Consider the following 27,738-nt stretch of genomic DNA (forward strand, 5'->3'; position numbering starts at 1 on the left):
GGCAGTTCAGTGGAGGGGGGCTGGCAGAGCGTTTACTTACCTCTCCTGCAGCTCCTGTCAGCTCCCTTCTCCCCCGCGCCGGTCCGGTCAGCTCCTCTGCAAGTCACAGTGTAAGTCTCACGGCCGCGCTATGACCCCGCGGCTCTCGCAAGACTTACACTGGGAGCTGACAGGGGAGCTGACCGGACCGGTGCGGAGGAGAAGGGAGCTGACAGGAGCTGCAGGAGAGGTAAGTAAACGCTCTCTGCCAGCCTTTATGTGCTGATAAACACGACTTATACTCGAGTATATACGGTACTAACATGGTATATGGCAATGTGTTGTTTTAGAGTACTGATAAATGAACCCTTAATATGTTAGATTGAGGGAACTCACTATTTACAGTTTATTCCTATTTTATCAAGAAGTTTTCAATATTATTTGTCTAATGCCATTTAATTCATACATTATTATATCATGTCTTTGTCAGAAAGCTAAACTGGTGAAACCTATGAAACCTTACCTCGCAATAATCATATTTCTGACTACTGGGTCTAATTATACGTATGCACTTTATTATGTCTTGTTTATATCCGTGGTTTAATATCAAACTTTATTGTTAATTGATAATTTTACTGACTGTCTTGTTATACTGAAATACAATAAAAATAATTTTTTCACAAGTTGATTTTTAAAGTAGCACTGTTGGCTTGTTGGCTCCTCTATTTTATCAGAGAATCCCCCAAGGTGACATGTCACCTATGGTGAATTAAAGAATTGTTTGCCTAAAGTGGCTCCATCTTCAGCACCTGATGGCTTTATCAGCCGTCCTTTGCGAGTTCTGTGCAAAAATACCTGTTCCCATTAGCTGTCAGAAATCATGGATGTTGGGATATGGCAAGAAGTGGCAGCACAAAGTTTAAATGAGCTTTTATGAAGATTCTCATTGATCAAAATTCATGTAAAACTGTTAAAGGAACACTATAGACACCATAACCACTTGAAGACACTATTGCCAATTAGTGATTTTAGTGCTTGGAGTCCGTGGGTGCAGGGTCCCACATCACTGCTAAACAGTTACTCACCGTTTAGTAGAGCTGTTCAGGCCCCTGGCAGCTTGCAACCTGGTCTCCAACTACTCTATGGTGGAAGTGCCAATTCATACCATGGACTGGAGTATTGATTGGCTCAGATGCTCCCAACCTATCACTGCTACTACCCCTATGCTTGGAGTGTTGAAGAGCATTGCCCTACCTTCACCATTTTGTCATTGGGGGAGCCAAGCTGCAAAGTGTATACGAAATGGCTCTTGCAGCCTGATAGGAGTTGCTTCCCCACTCTCTCCTCTCACTCACTATAGTCCACGAAAAACGAATGAGGTTGTTGGAGAGACACACTAATGGTGATGATGGCTGAATTTCAACATGGATGCCATCAGACATTTCTGCCCCAGGTACCATATACAATAGGTTCGCCTCTGACTGATCATAGTTAATCAAACTAGGTTTTCCATTTTGTAATAAATCCTTACAGAAATCATTGTTATGGTAAAATAAACTTTTATTCCTTAAGGGAATAAACCGTAGCCTGATCCTCACTAGTTGGACATTTTTATAATTGTACTCTTATGATGTATTTTATTTTAGATAAATTAAATCTAATAAACCAAATTAAGAAGCTTTCTTGTATTTTTGTAGTTGCAGGAGCAGCTTTTAGCCTGAACTGTCAGTTGAATAATTTGAAGCCATTGGCATTTAGCACTGAGAACATCCTCGCCCGTGAAGGAGAGAACTGGAACCTGATTGTGTTGGGTGACATGTTTTATGATGAGAAGCTTGCAGACCACCTCCATCTCTGGCTCAGACACTGCATTGCCAAGCACAAGACTCAAGTTCTCATCGGAGACCCAGGGAGATTTCAGTTTGTGAGTCACCCTATCCAAAAGCAGCTGAAAAAAATGGCAGAATATTCTCTACCAGAATGCATCCAACAAGAAAATTATGGTCTGACCGCCACTGCTGTTTGGTGCTATGAACCTTGAATGTATACACTGTGGTAGGTGAAAGCTAATCGGTTTCTGTGTAACTGGGGATGAGTGCGTGTATGTCTTTAATTTCAATACACATTTTAACATAGACAGGGTCATTCGCTAAAGAAAGAATTGTTGGTAATTCAAAGTGAATATCAAAATTAAGGCCAAACTATACTTCAAGATTGGCTACTGTGGCCTGACATTTTTAAAATTCTATTTGAATGTGCAGTAATTCTCACTTTAGTGAATAACCCTGTTAGTTCTACACTGCTACATTTTGTTGGCCTCTTTAACATTTTTTTTTTTTTAAAGGATCACATGTGTCTTATTATAAATGTCTTTTCATATTAAGGCAAAAAACAGGTTTAAACATGCTTGTAAAAAGTATATGAATTAAAAGGTATACAAATCATCATTTAATATAATGCTGTTGTAAGAAGCCATGTCTTTTTGGAGAGAAAAAAGGTATTGAGAGAAGCAATGAGAAAAGTTCAATGAAACCACGTGAAATCAAAACTGTATTTTGAGTTGCTGTTTGATGTACTTGGAATATGGCTTTAAGCTGTTGCAAATATTTAAAAAAAAATGCAAATATTATTTTACTTATTACTTTCATCATTATACCAGATTCTTAAAGGCCAATGGGTAAAGGGCCACGCTGTACTTAAATATAGATATGTCCGTGTTTAAACATATATTTGTTTTTGTAATCCAATGTAGGATACATTTATATATTTTAAAATTGAGCAATTACTTTTACACCATGAAATAAAACATTGAAAATCACATATGTAAAACTTGTGGGTTTTTTTTTTCTTTTTTTTCATGTGTAAATATTTAGCACATTACATGATGACCTATGTCAGAGAAAACAAAGCAAGGGCAAATAATCAAATGAAGAGAAATATAAACATTATGGGGGGCGGAGTCTGGCCACCATCTTAGATGGCCACATTCTAGAGGAGCTTCTGAGGCAAGGGGACATAAATGTTTCAAAAGTAAATTATTAAGCCTGGATGACAGAGAATTTTACACAAAAAGAGACACCTGAACAACTGGCAACAATGCAGAAACCAAAAAAAATGGATAAAAACGTGCCTGTACTGCAAAAGCGAGAGGCTGGAGCTGCAGGTGTGAGTAAAGGCCTGCAGGCCCATTCACCTGTCAACAAAACTGTCCCACGGCTTATTTCGCCACAGAAATCCATGTTGGTGGGAGTGGTGAAAACTATCCCACCCGCCCGCCCAGTTACTCAGAACCGCTCTTAGGCGAGCGCAGCTGCGACCTGCTCGCATTACTCTCAGAGCGGCGGGATCGCGTCTGCAAGTGCCGCGACATCTGAGGGCGGCTCAGTGCACTCTGGGCGCTCGGCACGCTTGGAGTACTGTGGACAATCTCCCGCGAGCGGCTTAACAGAAGCTGATAGCCGCTCGCGCGCTATAATTAAAGCGGCCCGGTCTCTGCTATACAAAAGCGGCCAGGATACAGAGGAGGGTATAGGGGGCGTGAGGTCTCGCTCCCCGTCGAGGTCCTCGGCCTCACAGCTGGGAACACCGGCGGGGGGGGTCTTTCCCTCCATCTCCTTAAAAGACAAAGAATTGGTAGATGATGTTGAGAATTTAATAGACTGTGATGTACTGGAGGAAGAAATAGGCTCCATTTATTATTCTTCTATGCAACAAAACATCAGGCATGAAGCCTCTACCAAGATGGCTACTAATAAGACTTATATTAATGATTTTACTACACCCAAGATGTCTACCATTGTACATGTAACCACTGCCACTTCTAACATGGAAACTGCCACATCCAAGATGGCTTCTTCAGGATTCAAAACCATGACATACAATCCTAATATGCCGCTTAAAATGGCAGAGGATTTACCACCTTCTGCTGGTATGATTATTCAACTTATACAAAATTTGAGAGTGGATTTAAAGAATGACTTTAGAAAAGATTTTAACACTATGTACGGAGTTTTAGAAAACATTGTTCTTGCACCTGCATTCTGTATTCAACATCTTCTGTACGTTGACCGATCACATGTAGATCTGGTTAACACTGTGAAGGAACTTCAGAAACAGGTCAACTTGCAAGCAGAAAAAATTGCAGATTCTGAAGACAGGAGCAGGCGTAACAATTTGAGGATCAGGGGGATACCTGATAAAGTAGACACCTCGAACTTGATACATTATTTCCAAAAAATGGTTAAAACGATTTTACCTACAGCTACTGATTTAGATACAATAGTGGATTGTATCCACAGACTCCCTAAATCTGGCAATGCACCTGCAACAGCTCCAAAAGACACCATAGTGAGACTACACTTTTTTTCATATAAAACAGGAAATCCTGAGCACTATTCGCAAATCAGGTCTCCCTGCGGATTATAAATATATCAAAGTTTTCCAAGATTTCTCAGCCTACACTATGAGACTGCAAACACAACAAAAGAATGGTGGATTGGCGCTTTTACAAAGGGTGAGCACCTACCCCCAGTGCCCAAAATCACTAAATGGCACTCAAGATATAGTGAAAGAGAAAAGTATAAGGGGGGTGCAAAGAGAATATACACAAATATGGTATACTTAGTACAATGAGTGGAACACCTCCTGATTTTCTTACAATTAAAAACATATACATAGTGTAATACTGTTTTAAAAGGAACATTAATCAATAGAGGGTAATGGGTCACTCACAGTATGCAGAGCCACATATAGCTGGCTCTGACTTCACAGGCAGGTGAATAATGAGCTTATTCAGGCTTTCAGACTCCCCACGAGGATAGCTTCTTTCCAGCCTCTCAATAATTCAGGATATCCAATTTGGTAAAGATAAATAAAAACTTTACTGGATAAAATACAAAACTGAAATAAGCTAAAATAACATAGGTAATAGAATGTCCACAGCACTAACGCGTTTCGACCTCCAGGTCTTTGGAAAAGTGTGTGGTTAATGCTGTCTCTCTGTCTTTTAAGTATTGTTCCTTTCTTTAAAATTGGCGCAGTTTTCCAGGCGTCTTCCTTTACTTCCGGGTCCGAGAACATCCGCGTCATGTGACTTTCCGTCCGGTCACATGATTCAGATGTCATACGCTCTGACGTCAGAATCATGTGACCGGACGGAAAGTCACATGATGCGGATGTTCGGCGGACCCGGAAGTAAAGGAAGACGCCGGGAAAACGGCGCCAATTTTAAAGAAAGGAACAATACTTAAGACAGAGAGTATTGTTCCTTTCTTTAAAATTGGCGCATTTACTACTGCACAAGAAGCTAACAGGTTATGCTTCAAATGTTTTTGCACGCTCAATCTTGTATAAACAAATGTATTTGTTATTACGATTGTTGGATTTCATAAGTCTCCTCTTGGGACGCGGGCCTTCGGGCTCCCACATTTCTATACAATCTCTTTTTAATGGCTGTGTACTCTGATTTGAGTCATGGTCATTAAACTCATGTCATTTAATGTGAGGGGCCTGAACACCGCTCACAAGAGGTGACTATTGTTCAAAGAAGTCAAATCCAACAAATCAGATATTGTCTGTATTCAAGAGACTCATCTTAAGGAAGGAAAAGAGTACAAATTTATGACACGGTTATTCCCTTCCCAATTTCATTGCACTTACAAATCTAAGTCTAGAGGTACTTCCATTTTTTTTTAGCAGGAGTGTGGCCAATTCTACAGAAAAGATAATGACGGATGGTGACGGTAGGTACAATGTTAGGCATACAATTGTCAATGTGTACTTTCCTAACACGGGTCAGCTTACTTTCTTTAGGAAAATTATGGATTTGGTGAATGAGAACATGAAAGGGACTTTGGTGATGTGTGGAGATATGAACTTCGTTATGGATGGCGACTTAGATAATGCAAGGGATAATTTGGATAAACTCCATAGGAGAGATAGTGATAGATTAGCTGTGAAATGCTCGAAATATATGGTTGAATGTGGACTGTATGATCCATGGAGATTAATGCATGAGAATAAAAGACTTTACTTTTTACTCAGTATCCAAGAACATGTATTCCAGGCAGGACAGGTTTCTGATATAGGGCGCTCTCATACCACACATCTCAAGATCTGATATTTTAGATATCAATTGGTCTGACCATGCTCCCATAACTTTGCATATAGACAAAATGGTTTCTTTTTCCCCCAATAGGCATTGGAAACGGAGTGATTACTTATTAGATAATCCTGGAAATAGATCGCTAGCTGAAGGGATACTGAATGACTATTTTTTGGAAAATGTTTTGCATGAGGTTCCTGGTGAGGTGACATGGCATGCACACAAGGCTGTGGTGAGGGGCCATTTCATTTCTAGGGCACCTCACTTGAAGAGGAAAAATAACAGCAATTTAAGAAATTTTGAAAAAGAACTGTACAACATAATCAGGCAAATAAATTCGGTCCATCTTCCTCCCTGTCAGCAATGATAGGGGAGATTAAATCAAAAATTCACAAAATAAATCTGGATCGAACTACTCTCATGGTGAGAAATCACAGTGAGAGCACGCAAGCGTCCATAGGAAAGCATTATGAATGCTTTCCTATGCGACCGGCTGAATGCGAGCTCGGCTCCTGCCGCGCATGCGCATTCAGCCGATGACGTCACGAGGAAGAAGAGGAGGAGGAGGAGGAAAGCTCCCCGCCCGGCGCTGGAGAAAGAGGTAAGTTTAACCCCTTCCTCCCCCCAGAGCCCGGCGGGAGTGGGTCCCTGAGCGTGGGGTCACCCTCAGGGCACTCTAGTGCCAGGAAAACGAGTATGTTTTCCTGGCACTAGAGTGGTCCTTTAAACTCATCATTACTTAAAGAACACCGACTGTATCATATAGATGACTTTTTCCATGGAAACTCTATTCTGTCGTATGAAAGATTACAATTTAAGCATAGACTGGTGACCGAATGTAAGGATGAATGTGAGTTGGTGATTGAGAAATTAAAAGAAATATACAACATACCGGAAACCGACAAAAATTATAAAGCACTAGAAAAATCACAACTAGAAATGCTATTTTTGCATGACCCGAATAGGAAGGGCATTATATCTATCTGTTATATGTTACATAACGATAAACCATCAATTAAACTGAAGCATATGTTATCCTGGGAGACGGAGCTGGGTTGAAGGATTGGTTCCGTTTTTTTTTCATCTCTGAAGGGCCTATCTTTCTACTCCAACCATCACGAAAACCACTTTAGAATTCTGTATCGATAGTATCTGGCCCCGTCTAAATTGCATAATATGAATAATAAGTACAGCGATAGGTGTTGGAGAGATTGTGGAGGACTGGGCAACATGGCCACATATGGTGGTTTTGCCAAGACTGACTAGATATTGGAAAATGATACATGACTTAATTATTAAGGTGACATTAATAACTTAAACAAGGAGCACAACCACAAAAGTATATAGAAAAAAATGTTTATTACATGCCTGTACTGAAGGAGTGAACACCACCTTTATATACCCCTAAACTAAAAATAAGACAGGAAACACCTGAGAAAATGGGTGGCCACCCATCAAGATTGAGATCCTCCCAACCATAAACAGCTGTAACTTATGGTTACCAAGGAAATCAATTAACAGAACATAAACAAAAAAAATAAATGAAAAGTTAACAAATCCCTCTCAGACTTAGAATAAAAGTCCACAAAGTTGGATATCACATAAAGTGTCTGTATATGAATTGACTTATGTCTGTATAAAGACCACACGGCCTCATCTAGCAGCAGAGGCATAAAGGAAAACTTATAATATATGATAAACCCCTGAAGAGATATAGGAAGCTTACCCAACCATGGGAGAGACCAAAGTCACCCTCCATTATGACAAGAACATGATCGAAAATGAATTTTCAAAGGTAAGCACCAGCCTGAGTCCATGCTAGGATAGTGAGTCGAAAGTGAGGCTTGAACCTCACACCCAAGAATAGGGGAAGCGCGCATCCAATGGAACGCATCATGCGTTCCAACCAAGGAAATAAGAGACGCAAGGCGCGCATGCGCGAAAACGGCACCTGGAATGCACAATGCGTTCCAGCAGTAGAAAGACCACCCGAACGTCAGAAGCGCAAGGTGCGCATGTGCAAAAATGGCGCCTGGAACGTATGATGCGTTCCAGCAATGAAAAAACGACAAAACTAATTAAATTAAAAAAATAGATAAATAAAACGTACCTAAGCATCTATGGGAGTCCCACACATCAATGCCCACAGACAATGAGCAGGTATGTGTGGAAGTCCCGGAAATGCCCCAAAATGCAAAAAAACTGCAGAAAAGCATAATGACAAAAGAATAAAGAATGAAACATAAAAAGTACACAAAACACACATGATCCCACATACATAGCCCAAGGAAGTAACCACAATAATAAGTGGTGAACATCCCAATCATAAGCTAGGGTAAAATATTAAGAGAACACCAGTAGTTTACACTTATGGCATCTGGAGTCCAAGCAGAGGCAATTGATGAATAATACAAGATCAGGGAAGCATTCAAAACTAGTCAATGCTCCTCCTGACTGATATAAGATGGCTGGACCCCCAGGACTAAAGGTGCCGAATATGTAGCTAGATACCCAAAAGTACACTTTGAAAAAATTATGAAAAAATTATGAAAAAAATTATGAAAAAAATAAAAGAGAAAAAAAAGAGATACACAATTTAGAAAAATACTAATCAAGACATAATATATGTAAAAAAAACAGACACGTCATTCAAAATATTGTTATTCCAAGTATCAGGACACAGTGTATCTCTTCTGTGTAATCATATTTCATCCGCAGTAGGTGGTAAAGAGTGGACTGGAAATTGATCCATCATGGTAGGAGGAGTCATACCATCCGAGGGCCACCCTCACGTGAAAAAACAAAAGAGGAAGCAGCTAAAAAAGAGAAAAGAAAAATTATTCCGTGATATAACAATAAATATAAAACAATCACGGTAGAGGTAGACATTGAGGAAAATCCTCAATGATGCTCAAAACTTAAAGATGGACAATGGTAGAGAATTCCCTGTAAAATATGACCTACATGGATCCAAGGATATTACCTGAAAGGGTTGAAATCACAGTCTTCATTCAACCCATGTGGGAATAATGTATCCAACCGATAAATCCATCGGAGTTCCACCCGTTTGAGAGAATCTGTAAGAGAACAACCAGCAAAGGGGATCTTAATTCGTTCTGTGGCCTGGAACTGCAACTGCGCTACCGAATGGCCTGAATCAATGAAATGTTTGGCCAAGGAAATGTGTCGCTTGTTAGTACAGATAGTACTTTTGTGTTCACCGATGCGGACAGTTAGGGGTCTTGCAGTTTGGCCAACATAGCCAAGACCACAGGGACACTTGATGAAATAGATCACACGATCTGTTTGACAATTAAAAAATTCCTTTATAGTGAAAGATTTGCCTGTTCTTGGATGTGTGAACCCTGGGCCAACCGTCATATTGTTACAGTTGGCACAGTGTCCGCATCGGTGCATACCCTTAATTGGTGTCAACCAGGTAGTAGGAGGCTTAGTGGGTAGTCTGACTCTGGAAGGTGATACCAGACTTTTGATGTTCTTGGATCTCTTATATGCCATTAAAGGTCTCTCTTGGAAGAGATCACAAGTAAGTGGGTCACTTTGTAAGACATGCCAGTTCCTATTAATAACATGTTTAACCCCTTAAGGACCAAACTTCTGGAATAAAAGGAAATCATGACATGTCACACATGTCATGTGTCCTTAAGGGGTTAACATAACCAGATTTAGTCGAGTAGGTAGTAACGCATGGAATGCGGTTGGGGGTCTTTCTCTTGTTCTTACCCTGGGGCTTCAATAAAGAATTTCTCTCCAGGCTTTTGACTCTATCGAATGTTTCCTGTAGTGAAGTCTCACAGTAACCACGACAGCGAAAATCTTCTATCATCTTACGTTCTTGAGTATCAAACCTTGATTCTTGCGACACAATCAGTCGAACCCGTAACAGTTGACTGAAAGGAAGACTCCGAATCATATTGATGGGATGAAATGAGTTCACCTGTAAGAATGCAACTTTGTCAGTTGGCTTGCGATACAAATCAAAGCATAAGCCCTCTTCTGTTTTGCTTACCATGACATCCAAAAAATGTATAATCTTGGTGTTATATTCCAAAGTAAATTTGATACTCGGCACATATTGATCCAAGTCAGCCTTAAATCGTAGTAGGTTGTTCTCTGAGCCATTCCAGAGAAAGAACACATCGTCAATGTAACAAAGCCAAACTGTCACATGTTTGAATAGAGGATGTGAATAGACAAAGTCTTACTCAAATTTAGCCATGTAGAGGTTAGCGTACGAGGGAGCCATATTGGCCCCCATCGCATTCCCCTGTATCTGTAAAAAGAAATAATTGCCAAAGGTGAAGTAGTTACATGACAAAACCAATTCCAACAGCCGTAGAACCAATTCTTTCAGATTTGGAACTAGTACAAGTTTATCCAAAGCCTGTGCAATAGCTTCCATACCTCCCACATGAGGGATGGATGTATACAAACTGCATACATCGATAGTACATAACAGTATGTCTTCATGACAAGATCTAAAGTCATCCAATTTCCCCAGGAAGTCACTGGTATCACGAATGTATGATCTCATCTGTAGCACCAACACTTGCAAAAAGGCATCAACATATGATGCCAGAGGCTGTAGCAAAGAACCACAACCCGACACTATCGGCCTACCGGGTGGGTTCATAAGATCCTTGTGGATCTTCAGAAGCAAATATAAAAATGACACTCGAGGCACAGAAACATTCAGAAATTCAAAGATTCTCTTATTAATTAAGCCCTGATTAAGGGCTCCAAGAGTAATGACACTAATTCTTTCCTGGAACATAACCGTTGGATCACCTGGTAATTTCTTATAATGAACAGGATTAGACAATTGTGCCATTGCTTCTGCGTTATATTTATCAATATCCATGACTACAATAGCCCCACCCTTATCCGCAGCACGGACAAGGATGGAGTCATCATGTCTCAGGGCATTGATGGCACCCCATTCCTCCTTTGTCAAATTGGAGGAACTTCTCCTTGACCAGTTAATTTTAGAAATCTCCAGTTGACAGAGCTTAATAACGGTTTTCAAGCGTTAGTGGCAGGTGGAGTGAACTTACTTTTGTTCCTACATTTTGATAAATCCACAGAGTTAATTTCAATGGCAGCTTCCTCCTTCTCAATATCATTGGATACATTTTCATCTGCAAAGAAAACTTGTAGACGCAAAGTGCGGAAAAATTCATATAATTCAATATCCAAATCCAATTTGTCCCCATCAAAAGATGGAACAAAACCCAAGCCCTCATTAAACACTGAGATCTCACTTACTGACAGGGCCCTACTGGAAATGTTCACTACTAGCGTCTCCATGTTCTCCTCTCCGGGTATCTCCGAGGGGGGTGGTTTACGATGGCGTTTCTTGCCTCTCCTGGTCTTGTGCCGTCTCCTTTGGGGCGTCGTTGTTCTAAAAAATGACTAGTGCTGGCTGATCCAGTTGATGATCGCTCACTGTCACTGTTATTAGGAGAGTTCCTATTAAAAGTACGTGAAATGCGTTCTGTCTCTGACGTTGGAATTGCCAATTATAAACTTTATTGTCAAGATAATCGATAGTATCCCGCTTGAACTTGGATAGTTTCCTATTGCGTCTCTTATTTCCTTGGTTGGAACGCATGATGCGTTCCATTGGATGTGCGCTTCCCCTATTCTCGGGTGTGAGGTTCAAGCCTCACTTTCGACTCACTATCCTAGCATGGACTCAGGCTGGTGCTTACCTTTGAAAATTAATTTTCAATCATGTTCTTGCCATAATGGAGGGTGACTTTGGTCTCTCCCATGGTTGGGTAAGCTTCCTATATCTCTTCAGGGGTTTATCATATATTATAAGTTTTCCTTTATGCCTCTGCTGCTAGATGAGGCCGTGTGGTCTTTTTTTTTTTTGTCAATCTTTGTTTTATTAAGGCATATATGAAGGGTACAGAATAAAGAAAGGGAAATGCAAAAATATTTCACAGAAGATAAGGGTTAATACAGCTGTAACAATGTTATTTACATTTCCGAAATAAACATGCCTCATTTTATATTTTTATATGGCTTTGAACAGGGCCGCCACCAGAAATTTTGGGGCCCCTAACTCAGCTCAGGGTCTGGGCCCCCTGAGGCCCGCCTCCAAATACCGCTCACTGGGTCCACACACAGACACAAACGCACACACTGATACATACTAACAGACACACATACTGAAACAGACATACACGCATACAGGCATACATACTGACACACACATACTGAGACATACACACAGGCATACATAGTGACAGACAGACACACATACATACAGACACCGACATACATACATACATACATACACACACACACACACACACACACACACACACACACACATTCATACATACAGACACTGACATCCATACACACATACATTCATAATGGCATACAGACTGACATACATGCATATATACAGACATACTGACAGACATACATGCATACAGACATGCAGACAGACATACATACACATACATGCATCCAGACACACACGCATACAGACAGACATAGACAGACAGACAGACATGCATGCATCCAGACAGACCTACATACATAGACATACATGCATACAGACATACACATACAGACAGACATACATGCATACAGACAGACATACATTCAGACAGACATACATACACACAGACATACACGTACATGCATACAGACACACAGACATGCATACAGACACACAGACATACACATACATGCATACAGACACAGACATGCATACAGACAGACAGACATACACAAACATGCATACAGACATACATACAGACAGACACACATACACATACACATACATGCATACAGACACACAGACATACATACAGACACACACACACACACATACATACACATACATGCATACATACAGATACATACATTGCTGCTTGCACATCTTATGGGACATGTTTTACATTACCCAACTTTTATCAAGGAGCACAGTTTATGCTGGTGACACACCTCACCCCATAACAGCTCTATAATTACCAGCACTACCACCAGCACCCCCAGGTAATGGTCAAGGTCTAAGTTTTTGTCAAACTGCCCCAAAGTTGTTTAGGAGATGGCACCATAAAAGCCATCTCACAGACAGACAGACAGACAGACATACACATACATGCATACAGACAGACAGACACAGACATACATACATACATACATGCACACACACACACAGCTCATTTTCCAGCCACCCTTCTGTCTCTTACCTTTTCTTTGCAGGAGGGTGGCTGGGGATGATGGGAGTCGGCGCTGCTCCCTCTTCATTGCCGGGCTCTCCCTCTTTACGGCTGGGCGGGCGCGCTCCTCCCGCGCGGAGTGAGCTGGGAGGAAGTGAGCACTTCCTCCCAGCAGCACTTGCGGCTGCTTTTTTTTTTTTTTAAAGGGGCCCGGTCGCGCTATACAACGGCCATAGCGCTGACCGGGCCCCTGAAGGAGGGGGCTCATCGAGTGGCCCTAAGTGTGTGGGCCACCCGATGGGCCCCACACGTGGGGCCCGGGCGGCCGGGCCCCCCAGGGCCGCCGGGCCCATGACAACTGTTATGGTTGTCATGCCCTGATGGCGGCCCTGGCTTTGAACAGAAGCGTATACTAAACAAGTTATGTTAAGAAGCAACCTATAGCAACGATTATGTGAAACACGTTGAACAGATTAAACATCGCTAACGGTGAGGTTGCCTAAGTTAGTGTTAAAGTTAGGTTACATGCTTGTCAGGGTTCGACTGCGAATATTCGTGTCAATTCTGCTTAAGTACACACTGGGAATCACACAGTAGGCTCCTGGGAAAAGTTGCATTAACTTTACAGGCTAGGTGCACGCAATATTTACAGCTATCATAATAAATTGCTTAAATGAGTGATGGCATTCGCTGAAGGTTACTATACATTTGGTTAAATGCTAAGAGCCACAGCACACATCAACATGCTTAAGTTACAGGCTGTGGTGAGTAGCGTTTGATTCTTGGTTAAACGTCGCTTATGACAATAAGCTGGCTACATAAATTCTAGGTAGCCGGCATACTAACTGGCATAAGGGGTAAGTATCAAGGACCACAATATACATTTATACGCTTAGGTTATAAGCTATGATGATTAGCATTTGAGTAGCGTAAGGGCAAGTAGTGCATAGGCAACTAGGGCACATCTTAATGCCGCGTCAGAGTAAATAAGCAGTGATGTCAACGTGGTATATATTCATGCCATGAATAAGTGGCACAGTTGTAAAAAACAAGATTATAATAGCAAGTAACGCTTAATATGCGGTGGCGTAGATACATGGTTATTAAGTAATTAGGCAGCAAAATAATGCAGCACAGTGTCAGTCCTGAGAGGGCTGGTGAAAAAGAGAAATTAGAAAAACATAATAAAAAACGGACAAGGTCCATACTCTGTGCGCCCAATAGGTATCAGTCATCCTATGCCTCTCGGTGGCTTTGAGCTGGAGACCGGCCATTCTGCTTTGCGTGTCGTGCCCGTGGTGCTTATTTCAGGGGCTCCTCTGGGCCTGGGGTTGCCTCCTTCAGCATTCCATAGGGTGTGCACCTCTGCGGCTCCTCGCTTAGTGGCAGTGGCGTGAAGGGGATGGTATGAGTTCCCGGTTCCCGGATCAGGTGAGTGGCTTGTGTGGGGGCTGTGTTTGGCGTTGTATCTCTCATGCATATGTGGGTCCGTGCGTTTGCCCGGGTAGCTGGGCGTCTTTTCCGGCCTGTGGGGTCGCTTGCAGTTGCGTATCGTGGCGGCCTTTCTGGGTGCCTGCGGTGGGTACCTGTAGTGGAGGCGACGGGTTTTCGGACGGAGCCATGTGGCCACCAGCTTGACAGCCAATCTGTGAGCCATTCCGCGGTCGTGCAGCATTGCCCAGAGGCTCGCGCAGAGCCGATCGAGTGTCAGTAAAGGGTCTGTTGCATGTCGGGCGCGTGTGCTCCGCCTCGTGGGCCTACGATGGGCGGCCATCTTGGCTTCGCGTGTGGTCTTTATACACACTTAAGTCAATTCATATACAGACACATTATGTGATATCCAACTTTGTGGACTTTTATTCTAAGTCTGAGAGGGATTTGTTAACTTTTCATTTATTTTTTTGTTTATGTTCTGTTAATTGATTTCCTTGGTAGCCATAAGTTACAGCTGTTTATGGTTGGGAGGATCTCAATCTTGATGGGTGGCCACCCATTTTCTCAGGTGTTTCCTGTCTTATTTTTAGTTTAGGGGTATATAAGGGTGGTGTTCACTCCTTCAGTACAGGCTCCCTTGATAAAGGCATTTTGCCGAAACGTTGGGGGTGTATTGGTTGACTCTTGTCCTTCTTCTCACTAGGTCTGGTATGTTTTCTTTATTTTTTTGTTACTTATCATTATTTTGGGGTTATTGAATTTGGCATCTCATATAGCTGTCTTGTATACTTAAATATAACTTTTTATGCATTATGCAGTTTGCTTGTATGCAAACTTAAGAACTGATAGATATTGCATTGTATTCTTTATTGGACATTTATTGTCCTTTTTATGCATTGATACTGTTTATGAGTACCTATTATTTTGACCCATGTAACCCATTTTTTAATATATACTTTTGTGGTTATGCTCCTTGTTTAAGTTATTAATGTAACTCTTTTGGCCTGTTTGGAATACGGCCTTATACGAGTGAGCACCCTAGTTTAGTTGTTACGTTCTGCTCTTTATTAACTCATTTAGTGTGCCTACCTGGATTAATTATTAAGGTGAACAGTAACATAGGTAGCTTCACATCTGAACTAGCTCTATTTAAAAAATTCCCTGAATCCATCAGTAAAATTGATAGAATTATAGTAGGCCACATTCTGATAGCTGCAACTACATGCCTACCTAGATATTGGAAATCTAGAAAACACCCTCAGTTAAAGAAGTGCTAACACTAGAAAACAAATCATACAAATTATCACATAGAAATAACACACATATATTTGCACAATTGAAATACCACTGGGATCAATGGGAAACCGATGTCAAAAAAACATATAACCTTTAATAACTTGTTATGGAATGTTTTTCAACTTAAGTGCCTTGTACATTAACATACTTACCGTTATAATGGATGGATACACCCTTTTTCCCCACTTCCAAGTTTTCCCTTCCTTTCCCCTCCCCTAATATATTGTTTTTTTATTACTTGTAGAAGATTTCGTCTAAGGCAAAGGAAAGGTTTTTTTTTACTGTAAGAACAATCAGGATGTGGAATTCTCTGCCTGAAGAAGTGGTTTTATCAGAAACAGCTACTAGATGCATACTTGCAAAATATTGCAGAATATTCAAGGATATAATCTTTCAATGTAGGGTAATAACTGTTTGATCCAAGGATAAATCTGACTGCCATTCTGGGGTCAAGAAGGAATTTTTTTCCTAGCTTGTTGCAAAATTGGAAGTGCTTCAAACTGGGTATTTTTGCCTTCTTTTGGATCAACAGCAAAAAACATATGTGAGGAAGGCTGAACTTGATGGACGCAAGTCTCTTTTCAGCTATGTAACTATGTAAAATCTGCAAAATCTTTCAATAAAAATTATCTGAAAAGAAATATAAACATTATTTTGAATCTCCTCTTCTCTCTATGCTGACTACCAGCTGCAGAGATCAGCACTTAAAGCAAGCAACGAGTTTTGTTAAATATTGGGATAAGTCAACATAATATTACAAATCCTGGGAATTGACAGTCTCTTTAATATTTTATGCGTAAATGCCATGTTTTACCAAAATATAGATATATTGAAGCCAACTACTGTGATGGAACCTTTGGCAAGGGAGAGCAAGTTATGCTTTTGTAAAAAAAACAGATAGATTTATGGGGATTCCAATATAAAAAGATCAGCATAAATGCCACTGGACATACTGTGATGTTGCGGTCATCACCTTTGTGGCAGAGTGTCCATGTTTTTGTGGATTACTGTTGCAGGACTCATTATACTGTCTCATCATAAGGCTATATCACTTTCCTGGCTCCCCCCCCCCCCCCCCACCATGTAATGCCAACTGAGTGCTCTCTCCTTCACCGGTAGCAATGTCCTTCAAAGCCAGAACAGCTATGATATCTCACTGAGCCGTAGCCCTAATCATATGGAACCCTTACCAGCCCGATCAACTTTACAACCTGCTTTACTCCATTTTACAAACACCTAAAAGAGCGCTATTTGGAGGAGAGGTAGGGGGGGGACATCACTGACAATCACTACACAAGAGCCAGACGAAACCCTGCAGGAGCCACTGTTCAAAGACTGGCACTTAGCCACAACCAGTCTGTAACTCCATGCCAGATTGAGATGTGACCAGCTTACATTCAAAACTTTATTCAATGATCCTTTTGCTTGGCACCTCCAATCCGGCTAATATTTCAATTGGGGGATTGAGACCTGTCTGGGGACATATAATTCATGCTGTGTGATTGCTTATTTTGAGTTATTACTGAGTTACAGAAGAACCAGTCCTTAAGTGCCCTCACTGCAAGCCACTCTGCTCCTTCGGCATGCCGACCGCAGAATATCTAGCGCTACTTTCAGACAGGCCATCTGAAACCTAGCTGACCTTGGACTGAAATACTCCGAAGTTGGTCTAATAAAAGGGACACTCCAGGCAGCTAAGCAAGGTAAGCTTACATTAAAGCTTTTAGAAAGAGATGCCTCAGGTGCAAGGGAAAACTGTTGTGCCCCTGTTAAGGAGGGCTAAGTGGATAACCTGGCCCTTACCCTGAAATACAAAATAGAAAAAAACGAGAACTGGTCTCAGTAGACGAATGGTAAAAGCTAATGAGCTGAAATGCTTCTATGTAGTTTTTCTTCAGTGTAAAATGTTTTGCTGTTTTCAGTAGTGTAACTCAGCCACCTTAGCCACCCCCTTTCACATTTCAACATGTGCCTGATTCCCAGTCTCTGATAGAAATGTACCTTTTGCAGCCAATAAGAATAGAGGCATGTCTTATCTAGTGTAATGAATGCTCACAGCACAGACTGCACTGCAGCTAGATCCCTTATGTGCTCCGCAACATTCCCTCCCTGTAGTGCAAGTTGTGACGGAGCACCTGTACTCCAAATGAGTACCTCCACCCAATCCACATCCTAACTGCTTGCAGGGACCCTGGAAGGCTTCTAGCTCTTTTGATTGATGAGCTAAAGGGATCCTGCCAGGCCCGGACTGGCCATCGGGCAAACCGAGCAAATGCCTGGAGGATCGTGATGGCCATGGGCCGAGGCTGGCTGGGGAGATCACAGGATCTCCCCGACTGGTCCATGCAGGGCCAACACTGTCTGAGCGTCGGCCCTGCAGCTCCGCCGGGTTCCTCTCGCGAGGTCGGAGCGTTGCCACGGTTAAACATATTTATGTATTACTTTCATCTTCTCCCCACTGCACACTAACTACACCCTTCAAACCCTTCACTCCTGACACAATGCACCCTTCACACATATACACAGCACTTTTCCTACACACTGCACCCTCCACACAGATACACACATTCATACAGCACCTTTCATACTCACTGCACCTTTCATACACACTGCACCCTCCACACCCACACATACACACAGCACTTTTCATACACACAGACACACACATACACTCTGCACCCTTAACACATACACACACACACACAACACCTTTCATACACACTGCACCCTTCACACAGACACACATACACACCGCACCCTTCACACAGACACACATATACACAGAGCACCATTTATATACACTGCACCCTTCTCACACACACACTGCATCCCTCACACACAGCCTCACACTGCACCCCTCACACACATGCACACACACACTGCACTAATCCACCCCACACACCAAACACACACACACTACACTCCTCATACACTGCACCCTTCACATACAAACTTCACTCACACACTGAACTCTTCACACAGACACATATACACTGTACATTTCACACACACACACACACACCTCTTCTTCCCCCCACTGCACAGCAAACACACACACTAACTACACCGTCACACACTGCAGTCCTCACACACTGCACCCTTCATCCACACACACACACAGACTGCACCGGCCATACACACTGCACCCTCACACACACACACATTCACACACACATTGCCCCTTTCAAGAGCATTGAACCAACATGCTCACTTTGAGAGGGGGCATGCTTGTCATTGGTGATGACAAAACCCCCCCGTCCCTGGCCCCACCCCCTTCTCAGTGGGCCGCTGTGGCTCATAAATGCCCTGGCCGAATTTCTTTCCCAGTCGAGTCCTGGATCCTGCAGCCAGCAAACAGGTCTGAAGACTGTCACTGGGATCCCTAAAAATCAGCACAAGATCCAAAAGGAATTAACATACAATACTCTTGGGACTCGGGACTAGCCCATATGATCATTGCATTTAGATTGCTGTGACAAACTTAATAAAAATACAAATAACCAAAATATGTCAGAAAACATACAGGGAATTATAACAACATAATTACATATTTTTAAAAAGGGGTGCGGAAGACCATATTTAACCCCAAATTTCTCTCCTGTCTGCAGAATTTGCAATATGCAAATCTACCTGAATATGCAAATGAACCAACCTCATTATTTAGGTAGTGGATATTGCTGTTGCTACCAACAAAGGGTGCTATACAGGCTCCATTGCCAAATCCACTTAGTTGGTAACAAGCATCATCAGGACAGGAGCGCACACAAAACAATTAACAGTATACACACACATTCTAAATACCCAGCTTTTATAATGGGCGCAGGGCGACTTAGACATAGGAGCCATTTAGAAACCATTGTAAAGTGTTCTGCTCCCAGTGATTATTACTACTGTCACACAAGTAATACATTCTCCTCCAGCCCCTGCCAGCCAAACTCCCTACCAAGTTTTACCCTCTTCCCTACCAGTCAAGCTCTCTACCCATTGTAAACCCCTTCTCTGCAAGTCAATCAGCCAACCTCACTACCCACTGTAGATAGACAGGGTTATAGATAGATATTTAGATAGAGAGATAAACACAAAGCTCTATAGATATTTATCAGTTTGTCTGTCTCTATATTTATTTATAATAAACAAACATATGATATCTAATGTGTTGGGGAAATGTGTGTGTGCGATGTGGTTTGTAAGTTCTAGTGTCTGAATGCTGTATTTGTAGTGTAACTTAAGTTGAGCACTTCTTGGGCAAGCATTGTTTGCATGCTGTAACGGCACCCCCAGGCATAAAATGGTTAAACCGCCGTTTAGTAGATCTTCCCTTCCAGAGACACAGTCACAGCTACTGTAGACACCAATACACCGAACCGGAGAAGCAAATGAATGCTCTCAAACATACGAATGCTGTAAACAGCCGAATAGGAAAAACCATACGAATAGGTTTACACTCCTAGCAGTCAAACTGGAACTGGAACTGCAATAAATCCCCCCAAGAACGAGACAAGGCTCCGTTTTGAGGGTCAAGCAGGAACTGACTGTACTGGCACATACAGCCTCTTTTATTCCCAATCCACAAACATAGTACAGCCCACAGGGTTTTGAAATACAACCAATCAATCCGTACAAAACACACAGACACTCCCACACAAAATCCTCCCCTCTGCCTGTGATATGATTACTGAACACAATGGGTAATATAATTATCACAGGCAGAGAAATACAGTTTTTACAAAATATTAATAACTTCTAAAATATACATGCCATTCACATAAAACATACATTTTCATAATCAGAATGCTGGAAATAAACACATACTCAAAAATCAGGGCAATCGGTTCAGGGGTTAAAAAGGTAAGGGAAAGTCTTATTTGACCGACCGCAAGCACATTTTCCTGCCCAAAAGAGTTCCATAGATTTGGGCTGTGCGGTCGGTCAATTCCACACAGAAAAATGTCTAAGTCCCATTTGAATGCACGAAGGGGACCGTTCGTGCAAATTGCCCAGTCTAACAGTGCGTTCGAATTGTCGAACGCACTTCGATTCCAGTCGAAGCGTCGAAGTTCCTGAGAAGGTAACCGTCAGCGGTGTTCGTGCAAAGGTGTAACCGATTTTAGTTCCATAGATTCAAGGGCACGCACCGCTGACTGCGTTCGACTAAATTAAAATGGCCGCCGCCACGTGTTCAGTTTTCGAATGGCGGCCACTTCGACTACTTCGGCACTTCGACGGCATTCAAAGTGCCAATTTAAAAGTACAAATCCTTTCTCTGGGAGTTAAAGGGCCAGCAGCAGCACAACCAAAATCCATTATGCCCAAATCTGTTATTTCAAGGGCCAAACCTCCCAGGGACCATAATCACATGGCAAGAGGCTGGCAAGCAGTCCTCTCCAGGCACAAGTGGCGGGGCTGGTTCCGCCACACATGCCATTACTGAATCTCATAGAGAATCACTGGAGCATGGCCATTGGTGGACAGTCTGGCTGAAATACAGGAAGCAGGGAGACATGCCATTTTATCAGAAGAGGAACAGAAAATCTGATCATACTAAATATTAAAACAAGTACTTCTAAAGCTCATTTTTACACTATTTAGGAAAAAAAGCATTTTGTAACAGTAGGTTTATTATTAGGGGGCAAGGAAAAAGAATATGTTTTTTTTTTTTTTGCCTATACAATTCCTTTAAGGGACTTCTTGGGAATACAATTGACATTGGTGTTATTTAAAATCTGCTCCTACATGAGATAAAGTAGTTCCTATGTTGTCTTATCATATATTTTGTTTGCATTTGAAGTTTGGGAAATTACCATTGTAGTCATAGAACAGTCACTTCCCGAGATTTTAAATCCCTATATTTAAAAAAAGATGTATTTGTGAGGTGTGAAAATCTGTGTATCTCTGCCACTGTCTATATGTATCTTCATCTTGAAGCATGTGAAAACGTAGCAAGCACTATATGCATTTAACAAAAGGAGGATTTATTAATTAGCCCCCTCCCAATGTAAGTAGTTGAACTGTTTGCCAAATTATCTGGGTTCAACCAGGTACCAGTCACTTCCTCCATTGAAAGCCAGAAGCTTCTGCATGGAGCTTCCATTAGCTCTCTTTAGCTAAACCCTCCCATGCAGGGTCAGCTCAGCAAAAGAGTTGAGTCCTGCACCACAAGGGGAGGATTCACTACTTACACCTGGGGGTGCTAGCTCCTAGCTGTAAAATCAGTACAATGTAGTACAATGTTCATTTAATTTGTTCTAAATTGTTGCTTTTTTGATCCATCTTTTGTGTACCATTTTTCTTATATTTAATTACAAAGTAGAACAAATAAATGAAAAGGGAATATTCTGATTATTCACATGCTTTTCATTTTTAGGTGTTGCCGCATAGCAATATTCAGTACAAATACAGTTCAAATGGTTTCGGTCTTTAATTATGTGCTAGCTCTGCATCAAATGTTTCTAATAATTGTCTTTTTTTTCCTCCTCAAAAAATTATATGGTATTAAAGGATGTGCAGGAGAAATATGTTGCCTTTATAATATTTGATTTATAAAAATGACAATTACAACTCAGTTTTTTTTATTTATATTTATTATATTTAATAATAATGTTATTATTTTTTGTATAATTATAGAACTTTGTCTATTAATATTTTAATTTTCACTCCAGTGGATGTTGGCAAAATTAACTGCAAAATGCATTATTTTTAACGTGTTCATCCCAGCATTGTCATTAGTATTCGTCATGGAAAGGGTACTCTGGATGCTCCCTCAATCTAGAAAATGCAAAAATAAACTATTACAAATGAAATGCATTTATTCAACTGATACAATACATTCTATTTTGTAGTTATTATGTATCACATAATACAGGCTGCCCTATTCCACTACCAGGGTAGGTGCAAGACAATTTTGCGCTCTATTCAAGACCAGTTACTTGCACCAACCCAAAACAAAAATGTACACATTTGTGTGTCTCTTTCTCCCCTCAATCCCTTTGTGTGTATTTTCCCCCTTCTCAGCCCCTTTGTGTGTGTGTATTTCCACTGAGCAGCTTTGCGGGTCTCTTTCTCATCCCCATCCCATCTGTGTGCCTCTGTCACCCCCAGCCCCTTTGTGTGTCTTTCTCCCCACAACCCTTTTTGTGTTTTTCTCCCTCCTGACCCTTTTTTGTGTCTCCCTTCCAAGCCCCCTTTGCATGTCTCTTTCTCACCCTAATTTGTGGTCTCTTCCCTCCACCTCGCTCTGTGTGTGTGTGTGTCACTATCCTCTTCTCCAGCTCCTCTGTGTGTCTGTTTGTCCCACCCTAATTTGTGGTCTCTTCCCCCCACCTTTTTAGCTTCATGTAGTGTGGCAGAGCAGAGAGAGGTAGAGAGTCTTTTGTTTCCTCTACCTAGTCCAGGCAATGGCAACATTTGGCACTCCAGATGTTTTGAACTACACCTCCCATGATGCTTTGCCAACATTATGGGTGTAAGAGCATTATGGGGGATGTAGTCCACAACATCTGGAGTGCCGAAGGTTGCCTATACCTGACCTAGTCTAACAGAAAACAGTTCGGTGCTCTCGGAGTGTACTTCCTGTCAGACCAGGTAGAAGATACAGAAGATCCTCTTCCAAATTCCGCTCGGCCACACTGCATGAAGCGACTTGTAGGAGGGGGAACACTGTGCTGTGCACTACACTCCTAGCAGTAGCACTGGTCCTGCAAACTACACAGCCTAAAAACTGTCGATATGGTGTGCTGACATATTTAAAGGGATCTAAGCATCATAACAAACTATAATCCCTGTCATCTGGCACCTGAGCCGGGAATTTATATTGCCCCCCAAACAATATACTGTAGACTTTATAGAATTTCATTTTTTGTTTCTTGTCTGCAATGCCCACAACACTTTTATTTTCTATGGAAATTACAAACACAGATTCATATACATACCGTCAGGATTGTATCCTGACAACTCTGATTTATCTTCATTTATTTATGTTCCTTTAAAAGAAGTTACAGCTCTCCACCACTAGTGGCCTCCCTAGCCACTAGTCACCTCAGTCCTCCTGTGCCTAGGACTAATTACTTCAGCTACAAAAGGCTACACCCAACTAACCTCATGGCCTTTACATTGAAGTTGGTGATTTACCTGTACCACTTCATATCCTGGCTCCTGTGAACCTTCTTCAGACTTCCCTTCAAACCTGCTCCTAACACTAACCTGCTCCACCCTTACGTATACTTCAAACCAGCCTGCCTCTGTTACCAGCCTGCCTCTGTTACCAGCCTGCCTTTGTTACAACCCTACCTGGAAATTAAAGAGGTTATTTTTATTCTTTTAAAAATTATTATTTGCAAGTATCCTGTTTTGTGGCATGTTACCTAAATTCGGTTTTGCCTCAAGTTTCATAATATGTCTAAAATCACTAATAAAGTACCTGAAGTCAACCCTGGCATAAGTCTTCTATCTGACCTGCACAAGATCATGACACATACTTATTCATGCAAGAACATGCTCACAATCACATATACACACATTCCCTCACATACACACACTCAAATTCGTACACACATTTGAATTTTATTTAGATTCCTTGTGTAGAGTGGTTTGCCATTTGTTTCAGTCTGTGCGTTGATTGCACAGCTTTTTGAGCTCTGTGCTGATGCTGGAGCTGGGATAATCTTGCCTCCCAACATTAGTAGAGAACATTGAGGGAGCTGTTCAGACAGAACACAGACACACCCCAGCTGCTACCCCCCTTTCTCACAAGGTCTAATAAAATAAACAGAGTCTGCAGAGCAGGCTTTTGCCATGTGGCTGGTGCTGCAGATGGGTTAATACACTACTGATCCCTGTTTTTCTGCACACAGCTTCTAAAGTACCGGCGCTCTGTTAAAATATAAGATGGGAATGGTCTGCAGTGAATCAACATTGTGCTAGCCTCCTTCCCCTCCTCATGCCTCTTCATTGCATTATAAAGAATTCATGTTGCAGCCAAATGCATATGTTGATTATAGCTACAGCATTATGAGCCACTGATAAGATTTTATACAACGTATGTAAACATCTTCATGGTTTTCCACTACTAAACCATGTTGAGTAGGAAAGTACACATTTCAGGCCAAAAAATTGCCAAATTAGAAAAAACAAATAGTATATTAGAAAAATTATTGGCTATTGCCCCAAGTTATTGGGTTTTCCAAAAATTTGAAAATAACTGATTTATTAAAGTTCTACTTAGTTATACTGTTCAATTATTGTGATGTGTAACTATACTCTTGATCATTTATGTTCCTTATTTCGAGTCTTTGAAATAAAATCCAATTTTCCTCATAACAGGACCATTTGCAATCTAAAGCACCCCACTATTTTGTCCATTCTTCAGAACTCAGGTTATTTCTGTTTTTAAGCTTCTAAAATACTGGGTATAAAATCCCAAGACAGGAATTGTAGAGAATTGACAAAAGAAATAAACTTTTAAGGCCAGTGTACTCTGGGTTGGAGAATTCTACCAATCTGCCTATTTATTCTTATAAGTCACAATGTTTTTGTAAATGTTTCCTAATTATTCTGTGTGGCTTTTTATTTATTTTTTTACTTATTCTTTATTTGCAATTTTAAAAATGTGGTTAAGCCATTTTTCTAGTCCTAGTGTTGTACTTGACTGTATGGAGTTTGCCAGTTTTTTCTTTTTTTATATACATGACTAAATTTCTAATTTTCAAAACTGAATATAAAAAAACAGAAAACTTGAATGACGGCAGTTAACATGTATGATGAACATAGCATAATAAAATGCTCTATAGTAAACTAGTATTACATGAACATTGGGGTAGTGGGAAGCGGGCAAAGTACTGGGGGAATCAACATTTTGCCAGAAATAGAAGATGCACAATTTCTGGTTAGGTGATTGCAAAAGGAATAAGCGACCTCTGTCTAAATTTTATTTAAAATCTTGTGTTAAGCTGAAGTAGAGTTTCATTCATAAATGTGCAGCGCTGTTAAAAATGCTGCTGCTAGTTCTACAGTTAAATTATGTGGGATAATGTTAGGATTATTTCAGAAAAGGGATCACATAGCGCAAGGGGCCTTAAACGAACACTCTAAGCACCATAACGTCTACAGCCCACTGTGGTGGTTATGGTGCCGGTAGTACCTGGTGCCATCTCACTGTAGCCTGTCAAATAATTTCAGCATGGTTTGACACTTACCTGTGTTTCGTTGGGTGTCTGCGCTGCTTCCAGTGTTCTTGAGTTGTAGAAGCAGTGTGTCAATTTTTTGCAAGATAGATTGGTTGAGAGTTCTCAGTGGTTGGATGAGAGTGTTCAGCTGATAGTCTCAACCAGTGAATGAGTTCTTATCTTGCTCAAAACCGACATCCAGCTTCTTCAGTTCAAAAGGAACATGACCACATAAACAATTCTACCCACGCTATTTTCAATGTGACCACATTAGAGTGTAGCAGTTAAGATATTCATCTCTTCAACCATACTTTTCACGTCAAGAATTTTAAAGTAAATCCTAGGCTGCAAGAAAGCTTACTCTTTGAATAATCCATAGTGTAGGTTTTTGTCAAGCCCATCAAGTGTTTTCATGTCCTCTTCCTTTATCTCAAAATCAAACACCTGAAAAGACAAAGACTTGTGATCATCAACAGAGCTGATTGTGTTAAAAATATTATGTACCATTTAGCTTCCATTAGGAATGGGATAGGAATATAGTCCAAATTTATATGTTGGATCAACTCTTAATTGTATGATGATAATTTATGAAAAAATAGAGGTGCTTCAGAAGTTTTCAATGTGGAATAATGCAATATTACCTCTCTGCTGGTGACTGAAACCTTCTACCTGCATGCTTTAGATGAGTTTTGTGTATATTATTTCAAATTTATATCTGACAATGTGGGTGAAATGGTCTCCCATTTGCCACAGTAAGCAGTATAGAGCAACCATTGATAATTATTGCCCAAATTACTACAAACTAAGTGAGTGTATCATGACTTATGGGTAAATTGTTATTTACTGTCCTTCACTGATTCTAACTCTTACTCTTTTCTGATAAATAGAACCCCGATCTCTCAGTGCTGTAATTATCTCCAAAAAGTCACTATTTATTTTGTAAATAACACCTTGTCTAGTCCTTTATATTAAAACACAAACAGTAATACAACCTATTGCTAATAAAGTGTTACCCCAAGGTTTTGTTTGAGGCGTGCTTCGCTGAAACTTTTGGCCAAAACCACAATCCCCTTCTGAAGGACAAATCGCATGGCCACCTCTGCTGGGGAACGATTGTACTTTGCAGCCACATTGGCCAGCACTGGATCTTCAAGTAGCACAGGAGAACTCAGGTCCACCCTGTAATCAGAGATATGTATCAATACATATAGGGAATTATAGGTTACTTAGTGAGTTATTTAGTATTCTGTTAATGAGAACAGTGCATTTAACAGAAGATACCATCATCTAATAAGCTTCATTTAGGTAAAGAACAGTTGTCCTCTGTCAGTCAAAGCTTGCTTGTAGAGGCACTTGGGGCAGTACCCCACCAGATAATAGTAACCAGATTTAAAAAATAAATAAATAGAAATAAAAAACTGTAGCCAGGGACAAACATGCAGGTTGTTGATTTTTTTTTCTTGAGGCAATTGGCACATTGAAAAGAAAAATATTGTGAATAATTGTCAAAGCTAATTGTTGGAGAAACTGCCCCATAACCCTCAAAGTTATAAAAAAAAAG

General features: G+C 41.0%; 2 protein-coding genes across 2 annotated transcripts in view; one reads left to right on the forward strand and one right to left on the reverse strand.

Moving 5' to 3' along the window:
• Nucleotides 1-2,771, forward strand: part of ETFBKMT (electron transfer flavoprotein subunit beta lysine methyltransferase) — a 77,687-nt gene extending 74,916 nt beyond the window's left edge. Inside the window, exon 3 of the mRNA XM_063445315.1 lies at nt 1,677-2,771. Coding sequence (XP_063301385.1) covers nt 1,677-2,020 — 344 coding nt within the window. The 3' untranslated portion in view covers nt 2,021-2,771. The remainder of the gene's footprint in view (nt 1-1,676) is intronic.
• A 19,858-nt stretch (nt 2,772-22,629) lies between these two features.
• Nucleotides 22,630-27,738, reverse strand: part of LOC134600929 (rho crystallin-like) — a 47,156-nt gene continuing 42,047 nt past the window's right edge. Inside the window, exons 7-9 of the mRNA XM_063445316.1 lie at nt 27,191-27,356; nt 26,539-26,621; nt 22,630-22,782 (exon numbers count right to left, since the gene is read on the reverse strand). Of these exons, the coding sequence (XP_063301386.1) occupies nt 22,740-22,782; nt 26,539-26,621; nt 27,191-27,356 (292 nt within the window). The 3' untranslated portion in view covers nt 22,630-22,739. The remainder of the gene's footprint in view (nt 22,783-26,538; nt 26,622-27,190; nt 27,357-27,738) is intronic.

This window comes from Pelobates fuscus, chromosome 3 (genome assembly GCF_036172605.1).
Source record: "Pelobates fuscus isolate aPelFus1 chromosome 3, aPelFus1.pri, whole genome shotgun sequence".
Lineage (NCBI taxonomy): Eukaryota > Metazoa > Chordata > Amphibia > Anura > Pelobatidae > Pelobates > Pelobates fuscus.